This window comes from Hydractinia symbiolongicarpus, chromosome 1 (genome assembly GCF_029227915.1).
Source record: "Hydractinia symbiolongicarpus strain clone_291-10 chromosome 1, HSymV2.1, whole genome shotgun sequence".
In the NCBI taxonomy this organism is placed as follows: Eukaryota; Metazoa; Cnidaria; class Hydrozoa; order Anthoathecata; family Hydractiniidae; genus Hydractinia; species Hydractinia symbiolongicarpus.
The window spans coordinates 13,378,199-13,403,806 of NC_079875.1; the positions used below are offsets into that span (position 1 = coordinate 13,378,199).

Consider the following 25,608-nt stretch of genomic DNA (forward strand, 5'->3'; position numbering starts at 1 on the left):
TTCTTGTTTTGTAATATGACAGAAGGCAACAAAAATAAGCGTGTTCAAAAATAGCTTTGAGGAGATTTAAGATTTTTTACTTTTTTGTTGTTGCGAAATTATAGCGGATAGAAAAAGTAATGTGGGTGGCGGTAAGAGCACTTTATCACACGCCCATCCGTGCAAATATCCATCTTGCATATTGGATTTTTGCTGTCTTTGCAGTTTTCTTTCACAAAAGTCATTGTTGTAAAACACGACAAGAAAGAGGAGGGTGACTAGTTTTTATAGTTTTTGTGGCTCAAACAACAGAGTTGGCAGTTTGGTAGGGTTATATATTATATGTTTTTTGATATTTTATTTATTCAGATCATTGATCAATATATACTAAGGGCTGTAGAACGGAAACAGGTCCCCTCTAAGTTGTGTTGCTCCAAGTTCTAGGATAGTTAGCTAGCCTCACAAATATCGAGGGATCGAGGGATATACCCTGTCTATTATTTCCAGGAGAGGCCATGGTTTTGATGGGAAGACCTGGAGTATTTAATGCTCTCTTTGAGTTACGCAAACTCAATTAGGGTCAGCGCTCTGCCAGACAACTCCCTGCCACACCCATTGGCCCACGCTGTGAGCCATCTCCATAATTTCCCTCAAATGGCTTGGTTAACCCGGGACTATGGTAATATTCAATTGCCCATATTGAATCGCCGCGAAGGGGAATTGAACCCTGGTCTCCCGCACAAAGTACGAGAGTGTTAACCATTAAACTACAGTGCCAACAAAGGCAGGAGGAGGCAGCATTTATTTGCTGCTCCAACACACTAGGTCTTTAGGTCTTTACCTGTGACTGTTATATCTAAAACGCACTTACATTTGTACAGGTGTCCTAAAATAAAAAACAGAAGGCGCTAGGAGAAATGGAATGAGTTAGGCTTCATTAGCAGGGTTTCGAAGAACAGTCTCGTTTCCAAAGTCCATATTATTGCTATGCCAAATTATTGGAAAGGATTTTCTTAGGTTAAAATTAGATTTAGATCGGGGCATAAAAAAATTTTGAGTCTATTAATATATTAACTTTCAGTGAGTAAATCAATATATCTAGCACCTGATTTTAGGACTACTGGCATGTCACTTCCCTTTCTTCTTACAGTCTAAACTGTAAGAAAAAAGGGAATTGAGATGGCAGGTAGCTAGGTATTATTACAATAGAAGTTATCTACACTCGATATTAGTTCAAAGCTTCAAAAATGTCTCTGTAGAAAGAAATGGGCTGAAAAAGACCCTTCTTCAGCAAGCTTCCACATTTTTCTGCCTGCCACACAGTTGTTAGAGCAAGAAGTAAATAGTAGAAAAATAAATACTTTTTGTAGATAGACAAGTTTCAGAAGTTTTATTTTGCTTGATAAACTGGGTGCACAGTTATTGTCTTCTCGTTACTACTAGCAAAGTTATTAGCCTACAGTACAGCCCTTGAAATTAGCGTCGGCATTCGGCACTGCCGACGTAAAATACGAAGATACCGCTGTTGCGTCGGCAAAAAAATTACCGACATAATTTTGTTGTGAAATTTTTAAATAACAATAATTTTGGTTTTGTTTAAGCTTCTTTCACTCAATGCCACTACAAAATAATTAAATTCGATTTTCATTAAGTTAGGCCATTAGGCTGAACTAAAGCGTCACCAAAATCAAAAAGCTTATGAATGCCTAAATTAAAAATGGTCGGTGTTATTATGAAGAACGTAAGGTATAGAGAACATTGCGCACCCATGCAAGTTAAATATAACCAGAACATAGGAGAGGTTAGGTGTTGTGTACCTTAATACAGCTTTCGGAAGAATGTTCTCGTGATGTATTACCAAAGAAAAAAAATTGTTGAATAAAGTTTAAAAAACTCTTTTAAAAGGGGAAAGTGAAATCAAATATGTTTAATAATAATCGAAAAAATTGTATATCATATTAAAAAGAAGTCCAGAAGTTCTTTCTCCCACACAACACAGCATGCAATAAGTCAGCCCTGCCCTCGGTTTTGTGAGAAGAGATGTTCTGCGAAGACTCTAACAATTAAGTCTCCTGTACAGTTTTGCTTCATGTTAAACTGTGCTGGTGACAAGCATTTTTGAAGCATGTCACCGGCGACTTCTGCGATATACAACCTAATGATGCTCTAACCTAATGAATTTATCTCGAAACATAAAAAGCCAGTTAGTTCACCATCCGGAAGTTATGCCAATTCCCGTTTTTCACTGTCTTAGGAGATCAATGTATCAAAATTATGAGAGGTCTACCTCTAATAAAACGTGAATGACAAAAGTTATTGCAAGCTAAAAAAATTCACTAAAAAAATTGCCGACGCAATGCCAACGCAAATCAGTTGAAATGTATCTCACGTCGGCAGTTTTATTGCCGACGTAAAAAAATTCTAATTTCAAGGGCTGCAGTACTGTGAAAAGGTATGTTAACATCTTGTTTCTTGTTAATTTCATGTTACGCACGAACCACAATAGCCCACGATGCATATTTTTTTAACAATCGTGGACCTCACGATCATGTTTCGTGGACTACACGAACAAAAAACTAAACATTACATCGTGGCGTCCAAGATAGATAACTTCTATTGGAAAACAACAAAGGCTGTATTAGTTCATCAATTAAATCAAAAACTGACAGCAAAAAAATAAATTAACACTTGTTTTAATTCGTTGTAATAATAAAGCCAGCTTTATGATAGATTTTAATCGTTCGTGAATCAAAATGCGATGTAAAAAAATATTTCTATCGCCGTTCTTCTTTCTTAAACTTTTGAAATGCGATCTAAAACAGCATTTCTATCACCACTTTTCATTCTTAAATTTTTAAAATGCAATCTAAGAAAGCATTTCTATCGCCGCTCTTCGTTTATAAACTTTTAAAATGCGATCTAAAAAAACATTTCTATCGTGGCTTTTCGTTTATAAACTTTTAAAATGCGATCTAAGAAAACATTTCTATCGCCGCAGACAAATTTAACTTTTCTAGACAAATGACATTTCGTAAAAATACAATTGCGTCCATGATGAAAAAGTACGAATATGCTTTTTTAACTTGATAAAACCTGTAACTTTAATAATAGACTTTTTTAAAAAGAAAAAAAAATTAAATTATACTGGCTATAAAAATCGTAGAGCTCGCGAAAATAATTGTGGGACACACAATCCTTCGTGGAGATAATAATATTAGCGTAGTGGCCCCGATAAAATGCTTGAATGTTTGTTATACATAAAGACCAAGATTTTATTGTGGTTCGTGTACACCATGCTCGTTACACGAACACAAACCTTTTTACAGTACTGTATCATGGTAGTACAATTTTGCCACTTTACCGAAGCGCTTCATGTTGCACCATCATGTTGTAGCTTATTTGGAGATTAAACATTGCTGGGCATTGACAATTAAAAATGAAGTTAAATCCTAACTTCCTGTATAGTACAGATGACCTGGAACAAATAGGCCTGAAGTGGTACAATTTTGCCAGCATGGGTTTTGTGAAAATGAAGCAAGATATTCTGGGTAATCAGTGTAACTTAGCTTGATACTATTTTCTATTGCCTAGGTAATAAAATCGGGCTTGCAAAGTAAATCTCCTTAGATCTATTTAAATAAAATCTGGCCAAATTGTACCACCCTTTGAGGAAGTAAGGATAGACAAATCACAAGTCTGGAAAAGATACGATGTAGCTGTCCATGGAAATTTGCTTCACTTATCCAAACCTTATTAAAGATGGATCCATAGAAGAGGAGTACCTTTACCTCTCCTTTCCTGATTTTCCATTAATTAACCAATGTTTTTGTTTTCTATTTGTTTGCTTGTCTGTTTGGTTAAAAATATGGGTGGACCCGGAACGACAGTTAGAAAGTTGAGGCAATTAAATCTCAAGGTCTGTGTCAATTTTTGTATATCCAAGGATGAACTATATGTGCAGCACCAATGAAAGGGAAAAAGCCCTGGAAATGAAATGGAGGATCAGGTTCAATTTCAAATGCTGCTTGTGTAGTAAACTTTTAAAATGTTTTCACATTAAATAGGGATAAAATGAACATAAACTTTTTTACCATATTACTAACAAAATCACAATAAAACTATATGGCATGCTTTGGTCTTGATTCACAATGCAGCAACCTCTAATTTGATGAATCTAACAAGTTCCAATGGTCGTAATGCAAGGGATAAACATTGTTTTCCTGCATTTTTGATTTGTTATGTTTTTAATGAATAATGAGTGACAACATCTCCAATTCATCCTGTCTACCTATGTTGAATTTTACAATAATAAAGCAGAAAAGATATTTTTTGTTCTCCACATCAAATTATAAGAAACTCTGTTTAGATTCAAGGACATTGTAAACTTTTATTTACAAAAGTACTGTAAAATAATTATAACAACCAAAGGACTATATGTATCCCAAAACAATCCCTGGCATTCATAACCTAATGATAAGATAAAAATAAAACATATGTTTTTAAAGCATATTTCGTTAATAAAAGGACAAGTTTGCGTCAATATATGCCTTTAATGCTTAGCCAAAAAAATAAATTTTCTCTTTCATTTACAACAAAAGAGAAACAGTAGAAAAATGTAACTGTATAAGAAGAAAAGAAAACTGTGTCCTTTATGTGGTGTATTGTTCTTTTCATTTGATAAATACTTTTGAATTATCCAGCTTTTTAGCTTCTTGATTTTAGCACACAATTAAATTTCTCAAAATCTGTTACTCTAAAAATACTAATTTTTTTAGGAAACAGAAATCTCATATGTTTAAAATGCATTTCTATATTCCCACTGTAAAGTTTTGGGAAGACAATGCGATTTTTTCATTTGCATGCAATGCGATTTTGTTGCATTGCACCCGGATGAAAAAGTCACATCGTCGAGCCGGGTAAAATGATGGAATTTTTTTCGTGTAATGCGATTAAATTCGTCAAAAAAATTGTTGCACGAAAACAAATCAATTTAATTTCTTGCAACATTTTTTTGAATGTTGCAGACAAGATGCAGCAAAGTTTCAGCTTGTTACTTCGTCTGCCATGGTTTGCAACATTTTTTGCTGCATGATAATAATCTACTAATCAGAATACAGTATTTTCTCCAATCATTTTCTGGATAATGCTGAATAATCATAACGAAAAGTTCATAGTACAAGAATTGTTGTTGTTGTTGTTGGGAAGAAAAAAGACAGTTTATATTCTTTATTTGACGGAAAGCATACAATAGAGGTACTTGAAAAGACTTTCCACTCTATCCGTACGTGGATGAGCAGAGAGATCAAAAAGGAGAATGGAAATGACCCACAAAAGAAATAATGAAAATTTTATGAAGAGATGATATTTTTGAAGGAGGAAATTTCTACGGCGAAAAAAAAGCTCAATTTTGAAGCAGCTGATATTGAGACAGTGATTAATTACTGTCAGTTAAATCCTCCTTTGTGGAATCATAATCTTGTAGAATACAGGAAACGTTTTCTACGAGATGCGCTTCTTGATAAATGTGTAGAAGAATTGGATGACAGATACAGCAAGGATGAAATTAAACAACAATGGAACAACTATTTCTTCCTCTTTCTTCCTCATCTTCCTCGTCAAGTAACAACGCTATGATAGCTGCTCTTTGCACAGCCATATTGAGTTAGTGAGTTAAGAAAGTGATAACTTTGTTGCACACGTGGCAAGACGAGAGCGACTTTTTGACCTTGCAATGCAAAAAAATCCTATGGCATACGGATGAAAAAATCGCATCGTCTCCCCAAAGCTTTAGTCAACAGTATAAAAATTCTAGAGCTCATAAACCAAAAGAAGAAAAATATTATGACACAGCTTTTTTAGGCTTTAAAATATTTAATGAAAGATGATAGCTGCCCTGGCATGTAATTTTTTATGTGCGCTTGTATGTCAAAGGGCTTCGACTAGCTTAACTTGAGAATTCTATAATTTTTTACTTGCTGCAAAAGAGCATAATAGTGTAGTTACAACAATACCACTGTAAATGTAAATGTAAGTTTGAATTTAAAAGCATGTTGTTGTGGTGCCATCTTCATTAGTATTTGGATTTACTTTCTCAAAACGCCAGCCTTTGTAATCATTCCTATAATTAGTTAAGCTTGTGTTTTCAATTATTTGCCAACAGTAAAATCACGCACAAGAGATCTGTAAGCCTTGTGCGATCAAACACACAAAAAAAGAAATAAAGAATATAACAACGAAAAATAAATTGTTATGTTAACAACATCATTAAAAACAGTTTTTCACCACTTTTACTTAAATTAAAACACCATCGAAATGCTAAAATTGATTTAATTAAATGTCTTTTTTTTTCTGCATCTAACGGTAATATTTTTGATGCATAATATTTTATAGCATTTATTTATTTTATTAAAATAAATTGTTTTTTCTAATAAATAAGAAATTATTAAAAGTTATAAAAATTTAGAAAACCTATTCACTTTACTGTTTTGTTTTAAATTTTGGGATAGCTAAAACATAAAGGCACAAAAAAAGCTGCAACAAAACACAACACAGATAAATGGTAAATTATCTTTAACAGTTTTTGACAATTTCCTTGGAAAGAGTTTAAAAACAATATTGAATTATCAGGAAATAAATAATGAGACGGTACAATATAAATTCTGTGATTTGCAAAATTATTGGATTGTTTTTAGAATTTAGAAATTAAAAATTAACCAAAAGAGGTTACGTAATAGTTTTCACTTGGCATAGATACTATAGCTGTTCAAGTTGTGAATAATTATAATTATTGTTTGTTTGTTTGTTTGTTTGTTTGTTTGTTTGTTTGTTTGTTTGAGTTACATCAAGTGGACCAAGCAGGTGCAAATAGAATTATCATTTGTGTAAATCTCTCACCAATTATTTTTTTTACTTTAGATACATTAGTTAAAGATGGGCAGTAAAGCACTATTTGAAATGACAGATAAAATATTGAACTATAAAGAACAGTTTGATTCTTCGTTTAAAGAAATTGTTGATGAATTAGTAAAAGAAACTGAAAATAAGCCCGAATTAGCACCTGCAGCGAGCTGGTTACGCAAAGCTTTAAATTATAATACATTTGATGGGAAGAAGTCACGAGGCATGATGGTCATTGGAACTGTGGATATTTTACGAGAGGGTAATCCATCCAAGGATGAAGTTAAGAAAGCAATAGTTCTTGGTTGGTGTGTAGAAATACTTCAAGCTTTGTTTTTAGTTGCAGATGACATAATGGACCGCTCCGAGTTAAGAAGAGGAAAACCATGTTGGTATAAAAAGTGTGGTCTGGTAGCTATTAATGATACGTATTTAATGGAACAAGCAATATTCCAGTTGATCGATAATCATTTCTCTGACCAGGCCTACATGTTTCAGTTGTATAAAGCGTTTCATAGCACAATTTATTTAACAGCAATGGGACAGGGTCTTGACATGCTTGCTTCTGAACCGCCAGAGGGTAATTTTTCGATAGATTTGTTTACGGAAGAGAAGTACAAATCTATTGTAAAGTACAAAACAGCATATTACTCATTTTACTTGCCGGTATCTCTTGGAATGCACATCGTTCAAGTGAAAGATAACGAAGTGTTTAAAGAGGCGGAATTGATTTTACTCAAATTAGGTGAATTCTTTCAAATTCAGGATGATTACCTGGATTGTTACGGTGATCCTGCCATCATGGGAAAAGTTGGACGTGATATAGAAGACGGGAAGTGTTCTTGGTTGGTGGTGCAAGCATTAAAGAAAGTGAATGCTGAAGAAAAGAAAATCCTAGTCGATAATTACGGAAAAGATGTGGTAAAGTCTGTTGAGATAGTAAAGGAATTGTACCAGAAGTTAGATCTGCAAAGCGTATATGGTGAATACGAGGAAGAGAGTTATAAGAACTTGTGCAAATACATAACTAATCACTCTGCCCACTTCCCTCAAGAACTGTTTTTGTTTTTGGTGAAAAAGATTTACAAACGAAACAAATAGGAGGCATGCATATAGATATATAGGTTTCTAGTTGTCAATTTATGTAAGGTCTTAGGTATATTATTTTTAAATTATATTCTTTTTTATCTGTTTTTTTCCTAAATGCATCAAAACTTTCATTTTATGTTTTTTGGAAATCTTGTATTCTTCAGCATAGCCGTCTTTTTTTCCATGCGCCTTGCAACAAAATTTATATTTATTATAGATATTTTTTAATGTTGTGATTGCTGTTCAGTTGTTTACTTTAGCAGTACTAGCTTTGTTGATGTTGTTTTGTGCAATATAGGTACAACAAAAGTATCTATATAAATGTTTAAATGCTAGACCTTATGCTAAAATACTTTAAGATTATATACTGAAATGTAGCTAATGTTATAAAAATATTTACATTGAATGTTTATTTGACTAGGAAGTTTTATTTTACTCAAATTGGTGATTTGAATTCAAATTCAAATTAAAAGAAACATAGTTCAGCAATTTACCATATGTATTTTTTCTTGGTTTTAGTTTTATATACACATTTTTTTGAAAAACAATATTTAAGTTTATGTCTGCAGTCCTTCAGAAGAAGAATGCAGAGGTCAATGCACTAAAAAGCCTCAGCAGTGACTTTGACAGACATTGACATTCTTAGCACTATTCTAGTTTTGAAAAATTTGTAAACTAAGCCAAGCAACATTGTCTCAACATTTGGTTACAGGATCTTGTTGTCTACTTTCGTGTGCCGATCTTGTGATGTTTAGCCATCTGATGCATCAAGATAACAAATGTTTTTGTATTAGTAGAATACTTTTCATAGGGTGTTCTTTGGTTAAAATAAATACCTGAAGAATTATATCACAGTGAGAAATTGAGTTTATGCTTTAGCAATTTTCTTTTTCAAATGAACCTCATGTAATTGCTTTAGTATTTCCTTTGACAATTGAAAAGTGCTAAAATGCTGAAGTAAAACTTTGAGACTGTTACATAATTTCGGGTGGGATGAAATTTATTTTGGTGTTCATTTTGCCGTCAAAATATTCATGTGTACACGATTTGCCTGAAACCACAATTTACCTGTGCTTGTGTATAGGGCTATCGTGCATATTTTTAAAGCCATTGCACATGTGTATAAGGTTGTGGCAGTTTGATATGAAAACTTCATGTAAACACTAAACATTTTTACAGTGGTTTGAAATCTCTGAAGACTAATGAATTTAAAAAAACTTGATGTTGTATTTACAGGTAGAGTCCCCACAAAGTTAATTCCCTTTATTCAATAGATGGCTTAACCTTGGAATTTCTTTATTTTTCTACTGCCTACCATTTCAATTTTGTGGATGGAATTAGAACAAAAACAGAATATAAAAAATACTAACACACTATGAAATGATATTGCAACAAGTCTATTTAATAATCTGTAAAATTTTACCTTGTTTAAAACTCAATCTTTGTAATTTAATTTTTTTTACTTCAGCAAAAGAATTGCTGACTTGGTACTATTTACTTTTTCGTTTTGTAAACACATCAGCATTTGCGCCAGCATTTGTCGGGTGCTGATGGGAATTACAAAGACTAAGCATTCCATGTCGTACCTAAAATTTATAATAAAACAAGGAAGCGCTTTATGTTTACACACATGTGTATGTGCTGCAATAAAATTATGTACTGTTCAATATTTTGAAATTTAATCCTAAAGTCTAGTTTAGAAAATATATTGTGTTATATCATTTTTTCACCTTAGTTGCAACAAATAAAATTGTTTTAAATGGGGCGTGATAAAAAAGATAAGAAAAAGAAAAAGAAGTCAAGAAGACACCCAGATAGCGATAGTGACAATAGTGATGGCAAAGAAATATCTTATGAAGAAGAATTGGAGAAATTAAAAGAAGAACGAAGGTAAATGCTGCAGAGAGTATCTATTTTATTTGGTCATACTGCCTTTCTAAATTTTCATCAGTCTTTTATATTGAATATTACTAGGACTTTAGGGGCATCATTCATTAAAATCGCATCTATGTTGTGTTCAAACAAAACTCAAAACAAAATGCAAAGTTGTCAAAGCAAGTTAGAAATGTTTAGAAACTTTTTGCATGTATTCGAGTTTGATTATATTTGCTTATTTCATCTATGTTAAAGAGAATATTTCAAAATATTCTTTGTCATATACAAAAGTTGCCGAAAATCAGAATTGACAAGATAATTTGCAAAGAGATCCTAAATGAAACGAACTTACTGATAAACTATTTGCAAATTTGCAACTAGCGAGAGATTATACTTTTTCAGAAGGTATAATATAACAAAAAAATTTAATGCTTGTCTGAAAACAACTAAATGATTTACAGTAAACATAAAACTTTTTTTAAAAAATATTTAGGGTCATAGCATTTGTTGTTCCCTGAATTCCACGTGGGTGTTAAAATAACCATGACCCCCTTAAAACACGAGAATTGAAGTACCGCCCTAAAATAGGCTTAAACCAATACGCCATTTCGGAATTAGCGCAGCCATATTTAATTTTTCCACAAGTGGTGCAAGTTGAACTTTGAACCTGACAGACAAACATAGTGAACAACCATTTTGTGAGATTTAAATGAGATATCAAGGTGAACACACGTGTAAACAAAGATTTTGATTATTGTTTTGGAAAATTTTGACTTGAAACGGCATTGGACTATCTTCTTGGACAACGATTTAACTGTAAATAATTATTGGATTGATACGAACTTGCGTAGCAAGATATTTTCGTTTGGTTCAAACCTTTAAAGATGTGTAAACACACCCGTTGTATCATATCAAGAACGTATGATTAAACACAGTAATGTTAAGGGAAACATAGTCATGCACAGTTTGCTCAAAGACAAGGATGTTAGAGCTGCATGGGTTCACCAGATATTAAAAGGAAGGAAAGACATTACATCTGAAAAGGACCTTCCTAAAAACTGCCATGTTTGTTAAATTCATTTTTTTGATGGCAAACCCACAAAAGAAAATCCAGTTCCAACATTGTTTTTGACCGTTAACACAAACACATTACCAACACCAAAATCCAGAAGGCCACATAAACGTAGTACTTCAGAATGTCAAAAAAGCACTGAAATTAAGAAAAAATTGTTTGACATCGGATCACCCTTTGAAGAGCATTCTTAGCGTGCATTAAATGCAGAAGGAAGTTTAAACGACATTGGCTCATTATCAAAGGATATTGGTTGTAACACAGAGGATCAAGAACCAGAGCCCATACCTGTTCAGTTTGCACATTTACGTGTGAGTGTGATGTGTGTACCTTCACAGGTCTTGAAGGCCCTAAAATGTTTAAAGCCATTTTTGACTTTCTGAAGCCAAAGGCAGCTATAATGAATTATTGGGATGGTCAAAAAAAAAACTCTACGTCTCCAAAAAAGAGCATCCTCTGTCGAACTTGCCCAGTCATTGTTGGCATCACCTGACTTTAACATTGATCCAGTACTTTTGCTTATTACAAAGTCTGGACAAAGGAGAAAGCTTTCTCTTGAACAAGAAATGTTGATGACCCTAATGAAACTAAGGATGAATCTTTTAAATGATGATTTGGCACATACGTTTCAAATTTTAAGTGGAAAAGTATCACAAATTTTTATTACATGGATTAAACTAATGTCCAAAGAATTATCTACCCTTATAATTATGGCCGTCAAGAAGTCAAGTAAGAGCGACATTACCTGAATGTTTTAGAAAGTTGTTTCCGAAAACAAGAACTATCATTGATTGTTCTGAGGTATTTATGGACACTCCAAGTTCCTTAGAAGTGCAGGCTTGTTTATGGAGTGATTACAAACACCATTGTACAGTTAAGTTTCTCATGTGCATTACTCCAAATGGTTCAGTTTCCTGGATATCTCCATTATATGGTGGAAGAAGTTCGGACATTCATATTGTAAGTGACTCGGGATTTTTAAAATTGCTTGAACCTTTTGACCAAGTAATGGCAGACCGTGGATTTAAGATCAAAACTGACTTAGCCTTGCAGCAGTGCACATTGAGCATACCCCCTAGTGCAGCAAAAGGAAATCAAATGGTTGCTATAAGAATGTTACCAATACATCCAACATAGCTAATGTACGTATATACGTTGAGCAAGCTATCAAAAGAATGAAAGAATTTTGAATGTTAAAACACCAACAGCCTCTTTTGTATTTGCCAATTATGAATGACATTTTACGGGTAATAAGTACATTTGTTAATTTAAAACGACCTTTAGTATAATACATATTATTTACATTGATATTATTTACAAAAGTTATATGTATATACTATGCATCCAGTAATGACAACAAGCATTTTGAACAAAGCCATTCGTTAGTGTCTGTTTCGCTTCTTATGTTTTCGCATTTGTAGTGAAACCATGCAGCACAAAAATCACACTGAATACTACAAGTTCTCTTTCTTTGTTTTCATTAATTTCGCATTCTTCTAACAGAACATTGTCACAGCTGCCACAATATGTTAGGGGCTTGAATTCAAGAAGTGCTGGACAAACAAACGACTTGTAAAATATTTCCAGATTTGTTTTCATGTTTTTCCAGTGTTTCTCATCAAATGTTACAATCTCCATAAAGAGGTCTTCGTTTATCCACACAATAGAGTAACATTTCTCTATGTTTGCAATTGCCATTTGAAATATTATTTGAGTATAGTATTTGTTTGTTTTTGACAAGTTTATAGTATCATCTTTTGTTGCTAAGAATTGACATTACTTAGCACCTTCTGTAATTGTTTTATTTCTTATTGTATATGGACATTTTTAATTAATGCTGTACCATGACGCTTGCATGTTGCAATACCATCTGGGGATGCAGCTATATACAATTCTTTCAAAAGAAAAAGTCCACACTTTTGAACTTTAAATCAACATGATTTGATATTTCCTTTGCATAAAATGATTTTAATACTGTACTTTCATTTTCATTGCCCCATTTTATTGCCTGACTTACTAATGCTGGTCCTCCAAAAATTGTTTTTGCAACAAGTGGTGTTGTTTTTGGTTTTATTGCACCTGTTGCTCTTACCACACTGTTTATTTTTGTAAAAATATCATGATGCTTTGGCGCATTTGATACCACAGTGACTGTTCTGCTTGCTCCCTTGTAGCTTTCTCAACAGTTTTAATAATTTTGTCATTAAGTCTCAATTTGTTCAGCAATAACTGTGTCGCTTCCTGTTCTGTATTTAGTTTTTTTGCAAGCACCCTTTCTTTTACGTTGTGCACAATTGTGTTTGAAAAATCACTCAAAACTGTGGTACTAATTGTTTCAATGGACTTGAGCAGTACAGCGTCTCTATTAATCGCCTGCACTTTTCTAAAAAATTGCGATAAATTATTAGTGTCAATTTCCCTTTGTGATTCAATTTTTGGATCAAAAGCTTCTAATTCTTTCATTCGCGTTTCTTCACGAAAAGTTTTGTCAATTTCATTTGATGTGGCTAGTTTTTTCTTTGGAACAATTTCTTTTTTGGTCCCTTGATTCCAAGCACAAGCTTGCTCAGTACATGTAGGGTTGCATAATCCTTTTGTGTTTGCATAATCAACCTTATAAAGGCAAGCAATAACATGGTTGCAGGTTTCATATGTACCCGCCATGCATGAGCACCAAGCTGAAACAATCTCACTACCTTTGTCATCTTTTGTTTTATTGCTATCCACAATTCTTTTGTATCACTCATACTTTGTGATGCTGTGACAGTATAATACAGAAAAATAAAACCTTTTTTTATCTCGGGTTTGTGTATATATATAGGTCCTACAAACCCACTTTCCCAATATGAGTAGGCTTTTTGGTCTTTATAACGGCCAATGTAATCTTTGTCCGTCATTTTTTTTTTGTAAAATATATGCAAATATATTTCCTAATGTAACAACTGGCCACTTTGTAATATCGTCTATTCTTTTATCATGTTTAATCCCTCTTGGATCTACCAATTCATGTTTTGAAAGCATATCTTTATAATCCTTTCTCAGCTTTATTTGTTGTTCTTCTGAGGAAGATATTATGTCCATTTTTAATTCAAAGGCTGCAAATGCACGTTCCACAAGCTCAACATTTCTCCAAGAAGTGTTCAAACCTCGAACAGATAAATAGTCGGGTAAATGCTTCACAGAGAGTTCGATTCCAATTCACAATCAAGTTCAAGAGCCATAGATTCAATATAATATTCTGTGTCCGTTTAGCAAGTCTAAGTATCAGTTCTTTTAAATATAGCCAGAAGTTTTGTGTGTCATAATCTGAAAGAAAGTCCAAGGGTATAGTCAGGTCAAATCCAATATAGTTATTCAAAGTTAATTATTACATGTGACCTTGTTGTTTGAATCTAAGATTAAAATGAACATATGAGACATCATTTGTTTTAACAGACCGCGTTCGCACAACACAAAATAATAGCAGACACAACAATTAGAGTATTTTTTCTCTAGCCATATTAGGTTTCAAAGTTCAACTTGCACCACTTGTGGGAAAATTAAATATGGCTGCGCTAATTCCGAAATGGCGTATTGCACTGATGTAGTACCATCTGAACCAATTTTGTTTACATTCAGTATAGTTTTCACTGAATAAATATCAGAGTTCGTGGTTTAATATGACTACAAAAAATTTATGTGAAAATTTATCTATATATTTAATACCATCTGCAAGTGTTACAAATATTTTTATGCATTATTCAGAGCACACATAAACAACTGATAAAAATCAATTTTAACAGTTGCCGCATTAAAATACGAAGAATGGTCAGCAGTTTTAGATTTTCATGAAGTATTCTTGCATTTTCTTGGTACTAAAAATGTATAGTTAAACAGAGCCAATTTTTCGAGGGCTTGTTATAAAATCGTCTTTAAATTTATAATAATGACAAGTTACTCTTTAGGTAAGGCTAATTCCTTTGAAAGGAATTGTTGCTTTGCTTGCTTGCTGCTGTGGTCTATGTTTTTGGAAAATGCTCTTGAAATAAATGTTCTTAAGTTTTGCTAGAATTTTTTAACAGTTTTGGCCATCTTGATACAGAATTATTTCATCTGATATATTATAGGAGAAAGAAAGAGTTCATCAAGACAAATGAAACACCGGAGGAGAGGAGAATGCGTAGATTAGCAAAAAAAGAGGCCAAGGAACAAAAATACAACCGACTAATAGGAGTCAATGATATGGGATATACCAACACTGACAATCCATTTGGCGATAATCATTTGACAGAAAGTTTTGTGTGGAAAAAGGTACTGTTATTATTTTTGCGTACTCTCTATTCAAGTACCTTTAAATGCATAATCTATTTGTATATGTTATTTAAAAAGAATAATATTGTTTTTAAATTTTATTTCAGCCTTAATACTTTTAATACTAAAGTTAGCCGATACTTAAATAATTGTATATATGCTGTAACCCAAGTGAAACAAAAAAGCATTGCCAACTCTATAAATTTAACCTGCAATAAGAATGTAGAATAAGAATGTTATAAAGATAGTATGCGTCGATATAATGGTCAAGCGATAAGTGACTCAGCTGTTTTCTTCCGGGGAATTTCTACACAGATAGTATGCGTCAATATAAGGGCCAAGCAATAAATGATTCAGCTGTTTTTTTCTGGGGAATTGCTACAAGTTTAAATTAATTAAACAGTGTATGTTACCTACAACAACAATGATTTCCCTCAAAAAGTAAACAAAATGGTAGACACAGGTAAACAATCTACAAGGCAGGCTGGCTCTATTTATGAGGAAAAAAAAACACTGCCAAAATAACGTTTTATTTACTCAAAAAGTAACTTATACTTAATATTCAACATAACCTGCAGTATCAACAGGTAACTCCCTAAAGTTACTTCAGAGAGACTGAAAATGTGCTAGCTATCTAACAAAATATTCGTAAACTTTGTTTAGCATAATATACCCCATGTGCAAAGTAGCATTACTTTCAGAATGTGATGCATCCATGTAAAACTTTGTTATTGATTTTTTCTCACTGTTTTATCCTTATTTACAGCATTATGCTATTTTTAAATTTCTAAGACTTGCTTTGCTATAATATCGTCACATATTATCTTTAATGCTCATGCATTTTGATTGTAAATTTCAGTACCAATGCAAAGTACAGTTTTTGTGAAAACTAGTTTTTTAGCGTGCTAAATAATTTTCTTTTCTGAGGAAACAGTTCTCTATTATAGTTAATACATTAAATATGTTTCAACGCTTTAGAAACATGAACTTGACGGAGTAAAAGATATTGGTAGTATTGAACAGCGAAATCGTCAAAAAGAAAAACAAAGAGAGCTGAAAGAGGAGTTGGAAAAAGTGAAGAAGAGAAGGAAAGATAGAGAAGCTGAAAAATTAGCAAGAGAAGAAGAAATGACCTTGATGCAACGTGAAAAAGAGGCTGCTATGTTTTCTGTAAGTGTTTAGTGTAACTAGGATTTGAAAGGATTTAGTAGAATAATGGCCAAAAGTCGTGCTTTTTTTTTGCATTATGATTTTTTATTGTATTTTATTCATATTTGTTTTTAATGCTCATATTGATCAGAGTTGTTTGAGTTGTTTTATTTTGTCATCTGCTTTCTTGACCTTCATTTCAATTGCAAGAATTATTAATTTATTTTAAACCTTGGAAAATACTTTTATTATGTTCAGTGATCGTGAGTGTTTTAAGTCAACCATAAAAATGTTATGATATTTATTTCATAATTTTTGCAGCAGTAAATGTAATTGTTGTATTTGTTTGTTTTAGAGTTGGTCGAAGCAAGAAGATGATTTTCATTTACACCAGGCCCGTCTTCGTTCAAGTATCAGAATTCGTGATGGGCGAGCAAAACCTATTGATCTGCTTGCAGCATATATCAATCCTGAAGAAGAAGACTTGGAAGTTCAAATGCATGAACCTTATGCTGCATTGATAGTAAGATTGTAACACAACTGATTTAAATCTAAAATTTTTCTTGTTACTACTATGATTTGAAGAAAAGGCCTAACTTAAAAAAACTTGGAAATCAATATTATACTAGGTGTACAACCATTGAAGAAAATTTACAATAAAAATATATAACTGAAATGATATTTAATTAGTGAAAAAATAAATCAAGATTGCACTATTTAGTTTTTCGCATTTTCCTGGGAAGTGACGCATTTGTGTACACTTTATTTACAAACGAAACATCGCTTTAATACATGGCATTATCTTTCTGGTTTATTGCCTTTTGCACAACAGATATATGCTTTTAATGGTATCTTATATATAAAATTATGCATGCAATGCATTATAATGGCTGTTTTTTAATGGAACAGATGCATACCTTAGAGAAAGCATAATGGCTACCCGTTCCGAACAGGGTTACATGTCTTTACGATCAGAGTTATGTTTAAACTTGATCTGACAGAATACATGAGCACGTAATTTGGACAACGCTAAAGCAGCATCTAGTATTGCAGGCAGAAAATTAAAAATAGACACAATTTTGTGACTGCATTTAATTTTTTAGGGACTGTCAATTGACGATTTGGAAGATTTGATCGAAGATATTAAAATTTACATTACTATTGATCAAAAAAAGAATCTGGAGTTTTGGGAGGTATGAAATGTTTGGTTACATGTATGGTTGATTAATAGTAGTTTTATTCTTGATTTTTCTCCAACATTTATTTCATCAGGTGAAATTCAACAATAAATTATTTTCTTCGGAATTGTAGAATATTATTAATTGAAACATAATTTAACACTTCAATGTACCTTAATAAAAAAACTGTCAGAATCAATAAGAAAAAAAAGAGAATGTAATTTTGTTTTATTGTTTTGTCAAAGTTCAATTATAAAAGCCATGAAAAGGACCTAAAAAGGTAATTCATAAACAGTTTAGACTTTTTTCCCTTAAGCACCAGTAAAATTTGACTGAGCCTGTACAATACTAAACATTATTTTAATTTGTGTTGAAAATGAGTATTTCAATGTTATGTAGTTTACGTACATTTTTGTGTATCTAAAAACTATGTATATTTCTCTATAATGGTGGTTTGTTGAAATTTTTAAGCCTTGCAGTGGTCCTTATGTATAGGTTTGCTGTTTCTAAACCTAAGTGTGCTTATAAACGTGTACATCTTAAAACCTTTAGGATATTACAACGATGGTGAAAGATGAATTAGAAAAACTTAGAAAGAAAAGAAACGAAGGTTTATATTATTTATTTATTTTTGAAATTTGGATAAATATGTTCAATACAATGTTTTTATTGAGGTTTACTGTTTAGCATGCATTTTAGATATATATTGGTCTCTCACATTGGTCTCTAATATTGGTCTCTAATGTCTCTCACAATACTTTGTTTGACTTGGCAAATAACTTGAGTATTAGGATCTACAAACCAGGTAAACGAAGGTTTTAGGAAAATAAATAATTTCCCCAGATAATTTCCCCAGACTTGCGCCCTGCTAATTACCACTAAATACTTTCTCCCTATATTTACGAGATTTACTGCATTTTTAGCCATTAAGACAGTTTGTCAAAGGAATTAAATTCCCTGAATTTTATGATATATTTTGTTATCTAAAGCTTACCTACTGCGAAAAAACAAAGTAAGCTTGTATAAAAGAATTTAAAAAAAGAATAATTGTACTAAGTGGAAGTTATCTATGGTCAATTATTATTAAAAAGGCTGTTATCCTACGTAGATAATAAACTAGTGAGTGCCGGCAGTTGTCCAGAAGAAGCTATCCTAGATGAAACTGTCCAGAAGGGAGTTGTCTAGGGGAGAAGTGTGCAGGGAGAATTGTCAAGGAGAGAATTGTCCAGGGGAGAATTGTCCAGGGGAACTTTTCTAGGGACCAATTATTCAGGGTGCAATTATCCAGCAGGAGTTATCCCAGATGGAATTGTCCAGGGGAGAATTTTCTAGGGACCAATTATCCAGGGCAAATTATCCATGGGGATAATTATAGTTATATTTCATTATTCGAATTATGCTTTTATGGCAGGTTCCTCATCTCGAAGAGAAGCAGTGAACACTGCTGTTCAATCAGACGTTCATTCCATTTTTTATGGAAAAACATATTCACAACTTCGCGCTCTGCAAAAGCAAATGCGAAAAAAAATTGAAGCTGGTGGTACAATAGATGTTGGTAAGTACATTTGTTCAAAGGCTTTTTGTTCAGTCGTTGTTTTTGCTTGTTTGTTCAACGGTTTGTTTGTTCGGTCGGGCAATTGGTCAGTCGGTCTGTTGGGCGGTTGATTGCTCAGTGGGTCCGCCTACCGTTAATTTGGTCCGTCTGTCATTTTTTTGGTTTTATTGTTTATAGGTTATTGGGAGTCATTATTACAACAACTGAAAGCTTTCATGTCTAAAGCTAGATTAAAAGAACGCCACCAAGCCTTTTTAAAGAATAAATTAAATGAATTAAAAATGGAGGTAGGATTGCAAAAATATTTTTTTATTGAGGAGTAAGAATATACATTTTGTTTTTGTAGACGAGTTATTTTTCCTCAACCATGGTTGATTTGAATTGAAGTAGATTCTCTAATTTAAACTTTATGAGGAGTTTGAACTTTTAGAGAAAGTTGATCTAATCTTGTAAAAAATTTTAGTGCGGTCATCCTAGTATGTGTAAGTTTAAAAGATTTAACTGAGACCTTTCAAAAAGTATAAAAATAGAAGTAAATCGTGGATCATAGTTTACGCTTTAATAACCGGCGTTGGATTTGCTAAGACCTAGTATACACGCTTCATTTGCAACGGTGTTCGAATTACAAAGAGAGACATAAGACCAAAAATACACGTTTCAAATAGGGGGTGTTTGAATTATTGGAAATCTCGTATGAGAGTTTGTTAACAATATTTTAGCGTTATATAGTTATGATCGTGAAAAAGGGTGTATTTTCAGGAGGGCTCTGAGATCACCCTTCGTATTACATTTGAATGTGTGTCAATCGGTTTGTGTGGATCATAGCTTTAAATTTTTCCAAATAATCATTCACTCAGCGCCATGTGAACTGAGCATGTTACATGATTTGTCACTTTCTTTCAAATATTACTTCAAAACATCTGAGAAATCAGGACTTCAACTAGCTCGTCTGATGCACCGAAAAGCTGTAATTATAAGGTCGTTCTCGCACTGTCTTCGTTACGTCATTTATTAGCGAATAGGTCTTTTGTTCCAATTTTTATATGTTCTCAAACCAACCGAGTTTGATGTCTCTATAATAATAGCCGTTGCCTATCTGTTTGTCTTCCTGTTACGGAAACACGAAATGCGATATATAAATTAGAGGCGACCCCGCGAATTTTTCCACGGGTTGACGACTAGTCTGTTGTAGTATCCAACTTTCTGTCTGTGAGCTCAAGATGGTAGCTGCTAGTAGTGATGGGTGAATTACCGGGGTTTATTGCACGGGTTAACGACTAGTGGTAACTTAAACGTTTACCTGTAGACTGCTGTGGAGGACGACACAGAGTTACCTTCTCAACATACGTATCAACGCAAAGAACAACCTCAGGAGGAGGAGGAGAGTGAGAAAGAAAAAGAAGAGCCTGATGATGATAAATTTAAAAAACCTGCTCCTGTAGATGAAGAGACGCTAGGTGAAGATGAAGAAAATAAAGATGATGAAGAAGAAGAAGTCGACCAAAAGTTTGTTTGTCTTTGTTTATTTTCCATGTGTTTTTTTCCTACTAAGTTATTTTTTGTTTATGTTTTCTCTTGTGGCCATTTATTTGCTTGTTGACACGCATAAAAAAAACTTTTTTGTCTCCATCTTTAGAGTGGAATTGCAGAAATTTACTGAAGCAGAGTTGTCTGAGCAAGGTATGACATTATTTCAGTATTAGATTTACCTGCATCATGGTAGGCGGACATTTGACATCCGATTGATTTTCATAGCGTGTTTGTCTTTATTATTGAGGGGGGGAAGTTGTTTAAAAAGTATCATCATAATTTTAGGACAGGATACAATTTATTCATTTCAGCTCAATTGAAAGAGTTAAGGCTGATCTTCATTATGCGAATTTTGGTTGCTCTGGCTTTAGCGATCCGAGTGGACAAGCAATTATTAAATCTCCATGCGCCATAGCGAAGTAGTTAAATGAGGGACAAAAGTTTAAAATGAAAATATGGATTTTATTTTTATTTTTCTGCAGAAAAACATTTTTGCTCATTTTTTTGAGCATGTTTATAATTTTGATTCTGATTGGCTCTTAAACAAAAATTGCCAACGATCGCTGAAAAAGTTCAAACTGTTTGAACTCCTTTGGCGATCTCAGCGAACGGCTCATATTGCGCAATTTTACGTGAACAAACCTTATGCACATGCTCACATCCCAATCGCTAGAGCCCCAGCGATCAAAATTCGTTTAATGGAGATCAGCCTTTACCCTGTTAGCTTGTTGTTTTCCATTACTAATCCGTAAGTTAATTTCTACTTTCGTGATTGTAGCTATGAAGGATTACGAGGAGAATGATTACGAGCCACGGTTGATGTTGTTTGGAGATGTTGAAGAGGTAAGGCAATTTCCCTAGAAGTCTACAAAATTTCGAGCTGCAGTTGTGTTGTTTGGGGACATCCCCAAGGTAAATCAAACAACAAGGTAAATCATAAAGGATATTCGTGTAAAAATCTACAAGAACGGGTATTTATTATGCGCGTCAATGTGGAACGCGCAAAAACCGAAATGTTGAATATTTTATCACGAACGGTGAGTTTTTATTAGGAAAATTTAAAAATTAATGTCTTGTTTATTCTGGTTGTGCAGACTTAAGGCCTACTCTGAGAAAGTTGATTCATGTTAGAAATTAGCAGAAGTGTGATTCTTATGCCACAGAATTGACTGCATAAGTTTTCAATTAATTTTTCTTTCCTGCGCGTACGAACATGCAGCTTCTTTCAATACAGTTTGTTGACATTCTTATAGTAGCTGACATTGTTGTTATTTTTAGGAGAAATGGCTTGATCCAACAGATGATAGTAATAAATTGGTACGAACTTTTTTCTGTTTTAATTTTTGTATTACAACTTGGATTTGTATGAAAAATGTTTTTGTTTCAGAGTTATCTAAGAGAGCAAGTGAAAGCTGGCTCAACTGTGGAAGAGGTGAGTTGTACCTATAATTATTTTTTTTAAATCAACGCCCATTCATTCTCGAATAACACTTTTCTTTATTTAGTATAGCTTGGCACTCTTCTGGGTTGCTCGCCTTTGCTGATTTAGCGCCCTGCGTGGCTTAGCGCCCACGAAAAGGAGACATTCCCATGCCCCCTGTTACTGAATAAAATTAAATTGGCGAATTCCGTAGTAGGATCTTACCTTTGAGTGTGCGCTTTTATCTTTTACTACGAGTAGCAAATCCAGCATAAGCGATCTCTATATAAATAATACTCGTGCTTTTTTTGTCTCTGCGCTATTTTGTAGTCGTGCTACGGACGCGAAATATTTATGCACAAAATAGCAAATGTGACATACTTACGGCAGGCGAATTTCCGTGTTTTCCTTCATAGAGTAACAGTTTCTTTGTCACAGCTCTTTCTTTATATGTTTTTGCTTGGGAGGCTTTCTTTTGAAATTCATATAATGCATCATGTTATAGGAACTAGAAGCTGATAACATGTTCAACACAAAAGTTCTCCATGGTATGAATGAAAACGAAGAAGCTTTTAATACAACTGTTGTATTAAAAGCAAAGGTATGTGCTAAAATACACACTGTAGAGGAGTACAATGAGTTTTAAACTTACTAAAAACGTTATCATTTACTCTGCAGGGGATAGGAGTCACGTGAGACCATATTAAAGCGAAAAAAGGGCGGGGAAACACGTGAAAATTAATGGTTAGGAGAAGGGAGGGGTGGGTGTGTGTATTTTTGTTAAATACAGGGTGGTAACAGTAAATTTGAAAGCGTTTTGTTATGTCCACGCTCATAGTGTCGATTTTTTAAAGTGTTTTTTATAAATCACGTGATTCTTTTTAGAAATATAATTGGTCAGATAAATACAGACCTCGAAAGCCGAGATTCTTCAACCGAGTTCACACGGTATGTGATTAGTTTGTTTTTTTGGGTTCAATTTTTTGTGTGTGAACGAATTATACTCGATGTCCCGAGTTATACTCGATGTGCCGAATTATACTTGATGTGCCAGATTATACTCGATGTCCCGAATTATACTCGATGTCACGAGTTATACTCGATGTCACGAATTCTACTTGATGTCCCAAATTTTGTTTTATAGGGTTACGAATGGAATAAGTATAACCAAACGCATTATGATCAAGACAATCCCCCACCGAAAATCGTACAAGGATATAAATTTAATGTAGGTGGCTGTTTATAAAGTTTGTCAGAGTTTGAACTAAAGTCAGGAATTATTGAGAGATCTTTAAGAAAATGTTGATAATTGTCAGACCAAATTTGTATAAATAAACCAGAACCTAAAACTAAAAATTAGTTACTTGAGAGAATTTGTAGACTTGAGAATCAGATTTTAAAATTTTGGACTGAGAATTTTTGCTCTGTTACAGTTAGTTTGAAAACTGAACTTAATTTTCCCATACTTTGCTTTTCTCGTGTTTTGTAAGGTAACATGGAAAATCTCTTTTAGTCAAAAGGGCGAGATAAAAGAAATGTTGTGTGAAATATGTAAATAATAAATAATTTTTTTTGAGTTGTTCTTTTTTGTTTTAGATATTTTTCCCAGATCTTATCGACAAAACCAAAACACCGGAATACACATTGGTAGGGAATTTCATCATAATAGATATGTCAAAGGTTTTCGGAAAGACAAACTGAATGTTTGTGTACTTTAGGCCATTCACTTCAACTAGATGTTTCTAAAATTTGTTCACAATATTTTCGTTTCTCCTACAGTTTTTTATGATCCCCTACTTTGCACCTAATCCTGATCGGTTTTTTGGATGCTATTTTCTGTCACAATGCGGGATACTTCCATTATGAAATTTCAAGGCTAAATCCTTTTTAAGATTCGACCCCATTGTTAGCTTTTGTCAGTAATATGCTCATGTTTTAGATGAAAAATATAGATACGTTTAAATGACCTGATATTATTAGGTATTTTATTAGATATAATACAGGTAGCGATTTGATAAATATTGAAGTTTTATTTTAATTTAGATTAATTTTGAAGTATTAAATTTGTTCGAAATCATTAAGAAAAATTAATGTCCGAAAGTTTTTGATCTGATCTTTTTCGAAGTTAAAGTAATCCTGACACATCATTTTTTTAATTTTAGACATCATGTGAGGACGATCCAGAGTTCGCCATTTTACGTTTCAAAGCTGGTCCTCCGTATGAAGATATCGCATTTAAGGTTGTCGACCGCGAGTGGGAATGTTCAAACCGCCACGGCTTCAGGTGTCAATTTTATAATAACATTTTCCAACTTTACTTTCATTTCAAACGTTATCGATACAGGAGGTAGTATTCATAAAGACAGGGTCACCACTTCTCGCAAGCAATGTACAATTCTTGATGTTTTTATTAACTTTTCCTGTATTATCATTTTGTATATAAATTATGTTTTAAATATGTGTTTTTACCCTTTTGGCTTGACTGACCAATGATATCAAATATGATGCCAACCGCAGGGGTAGGCGTAGCCCTAGGTCGTATTTCCACTAGGGGGCGCCAGTTTTCAATGAGTGGGTTACTCATTGTCTACAAATAAGGTTTAAGATACAACAAAACACTTTTTAACGTTGGAAATGTGCAGTTAATAATAATAATCGATATATTTCTAACATTCATTTATAATGGTTCGTGCTTACCAAAAATGTTCGCTTCAAATAAAAAATGTAACCCTGTCTTCTAGCGTGACTGCATAACTTGAAAGTGGATCCCACAACCTGGTCCCCAACACTCTTCTACGTATATGATGTTCTGACAATGAAGTTATATCAAGAACTGCACGTTCAAACTTCCTCGCAACCTCTATACAAAAAGTGCAGATTCTGTTGCTATGACAACGTGTTTCATCCTTGCAACAACAGAAACGCTTCGGGCCGTAGATTGGAGGCTGAATTAATGGTTTAAAAGCGTCGCTTAAACGTTTAAGATCTTAACGCAGTTAAATGTTTAAATAACCGTAACTGTTTTGTTAACCAATTTTCTTCAGCATCCGAACGAGTATTGCACGCAAGATTATGCCGCCGGTCGCTTATTTGTCAATAATCATTTTGAAAGTCGGGGCTTATTAAACCGGCAACTTGTAAACCTGCATTCAAAAACCATATTTTACCCTGTGACGTTATCAACATAAATATGAGCCGCGCACCCAAATATTCTCGCTTCAGACTCCTTCTGCAGATACTTTCGTTAACATCAATGATTCCAAGTCAACTCCTTGCTTCCAGCAGCTCCTTTAATACTTTAAAAATTGCTGACATCAGTAAAAAAATCAAATGACTGGACACAGTTTGGCTGCATCCGACATAAGCTGGGAGCGCACAAGCTATGCGTCAGCTATCACAAGTATGTTTTGAGTAGGGTAATTTCCTACTCAAATTATGACTGCACTTTCCGTAAGCTGAAATTAAAATCCTGTATATAATAAAAAGAGATGATTTTTTTAAGAATTCGATGACGAAACTCTACAGTGCCACCAAGGTACCAGCTACCCGTCATCCTCTTGCTGGTAGACTGCAG

The 25,608-nt window shown here is 33.4% G+C and overlaps 2 protein-coding genes across 2 annotated transcripts; both read left to right on the top strand.

Annotated features, from left to right (window-relative positions):
* Window positions 1–190: 190 nt before the first annotated feature.
* On the top strand, window positions 191–8,458 carry LOC130640889 (farnesyl pyrophosphate synthase-like). The gene is made up of 2 exons (XM_057447485.1): window positions 191–304; window positions 6,895–8,458. Exon 2 carries the CDS (start codon window positions 6,910–6,912, stop codon window positions 7,975–7,977), a length of 1,068 nt encoding a protein of 355 aa, XP_057303468.1. The 5' UTR covers window positions 191–304; window positions 6,895–6,909; the 3' UTR covers window positions 7,978–8,458.
* A 1,242-nt stretch (window positions 8,459–9,700) lies between these two features.
* On the top strand, window positions 9,701–24,490 carry LOC130640883 (splicing factor Cactin-like). The gene is made up of 18 exons (XM_057447473.1): window positions 9,701–9,855; window positions 15,019–15,202; window positions 16,181–16,372; window positions 16,707–16,874; window positions 17,455–17,544; window positions 18,082–18,139; window positions 18,941–19,084; window positions 19,262–19,371; window positions 20,391–20,590; window positions 20,721–20,764; window positions 21,393–21,457; window positions 21,893–21,931; window positions 22,002–22,046; window positions 22,540–22,635; window positions 22,920–22,982; window positions 23,179–23,262; window positions 23,631–23,681; window positions 24,197–24,490. The coding sequence occupies exons 1-18, from the start codon at window positions 9,725–9,727 to the stop codon at window positions 24,383–24,385; spliced, it is 1,953 nt and encodes a 650-aa protein (XP_057303456.1). The 5' UTR covers window positions 9,701–9,724; the 3' UTR covers window positions 24,386–24,490.
* The last annotated feature ends 1,118 nt before the right edge of the window (window positions 24,491–25,608 follow it).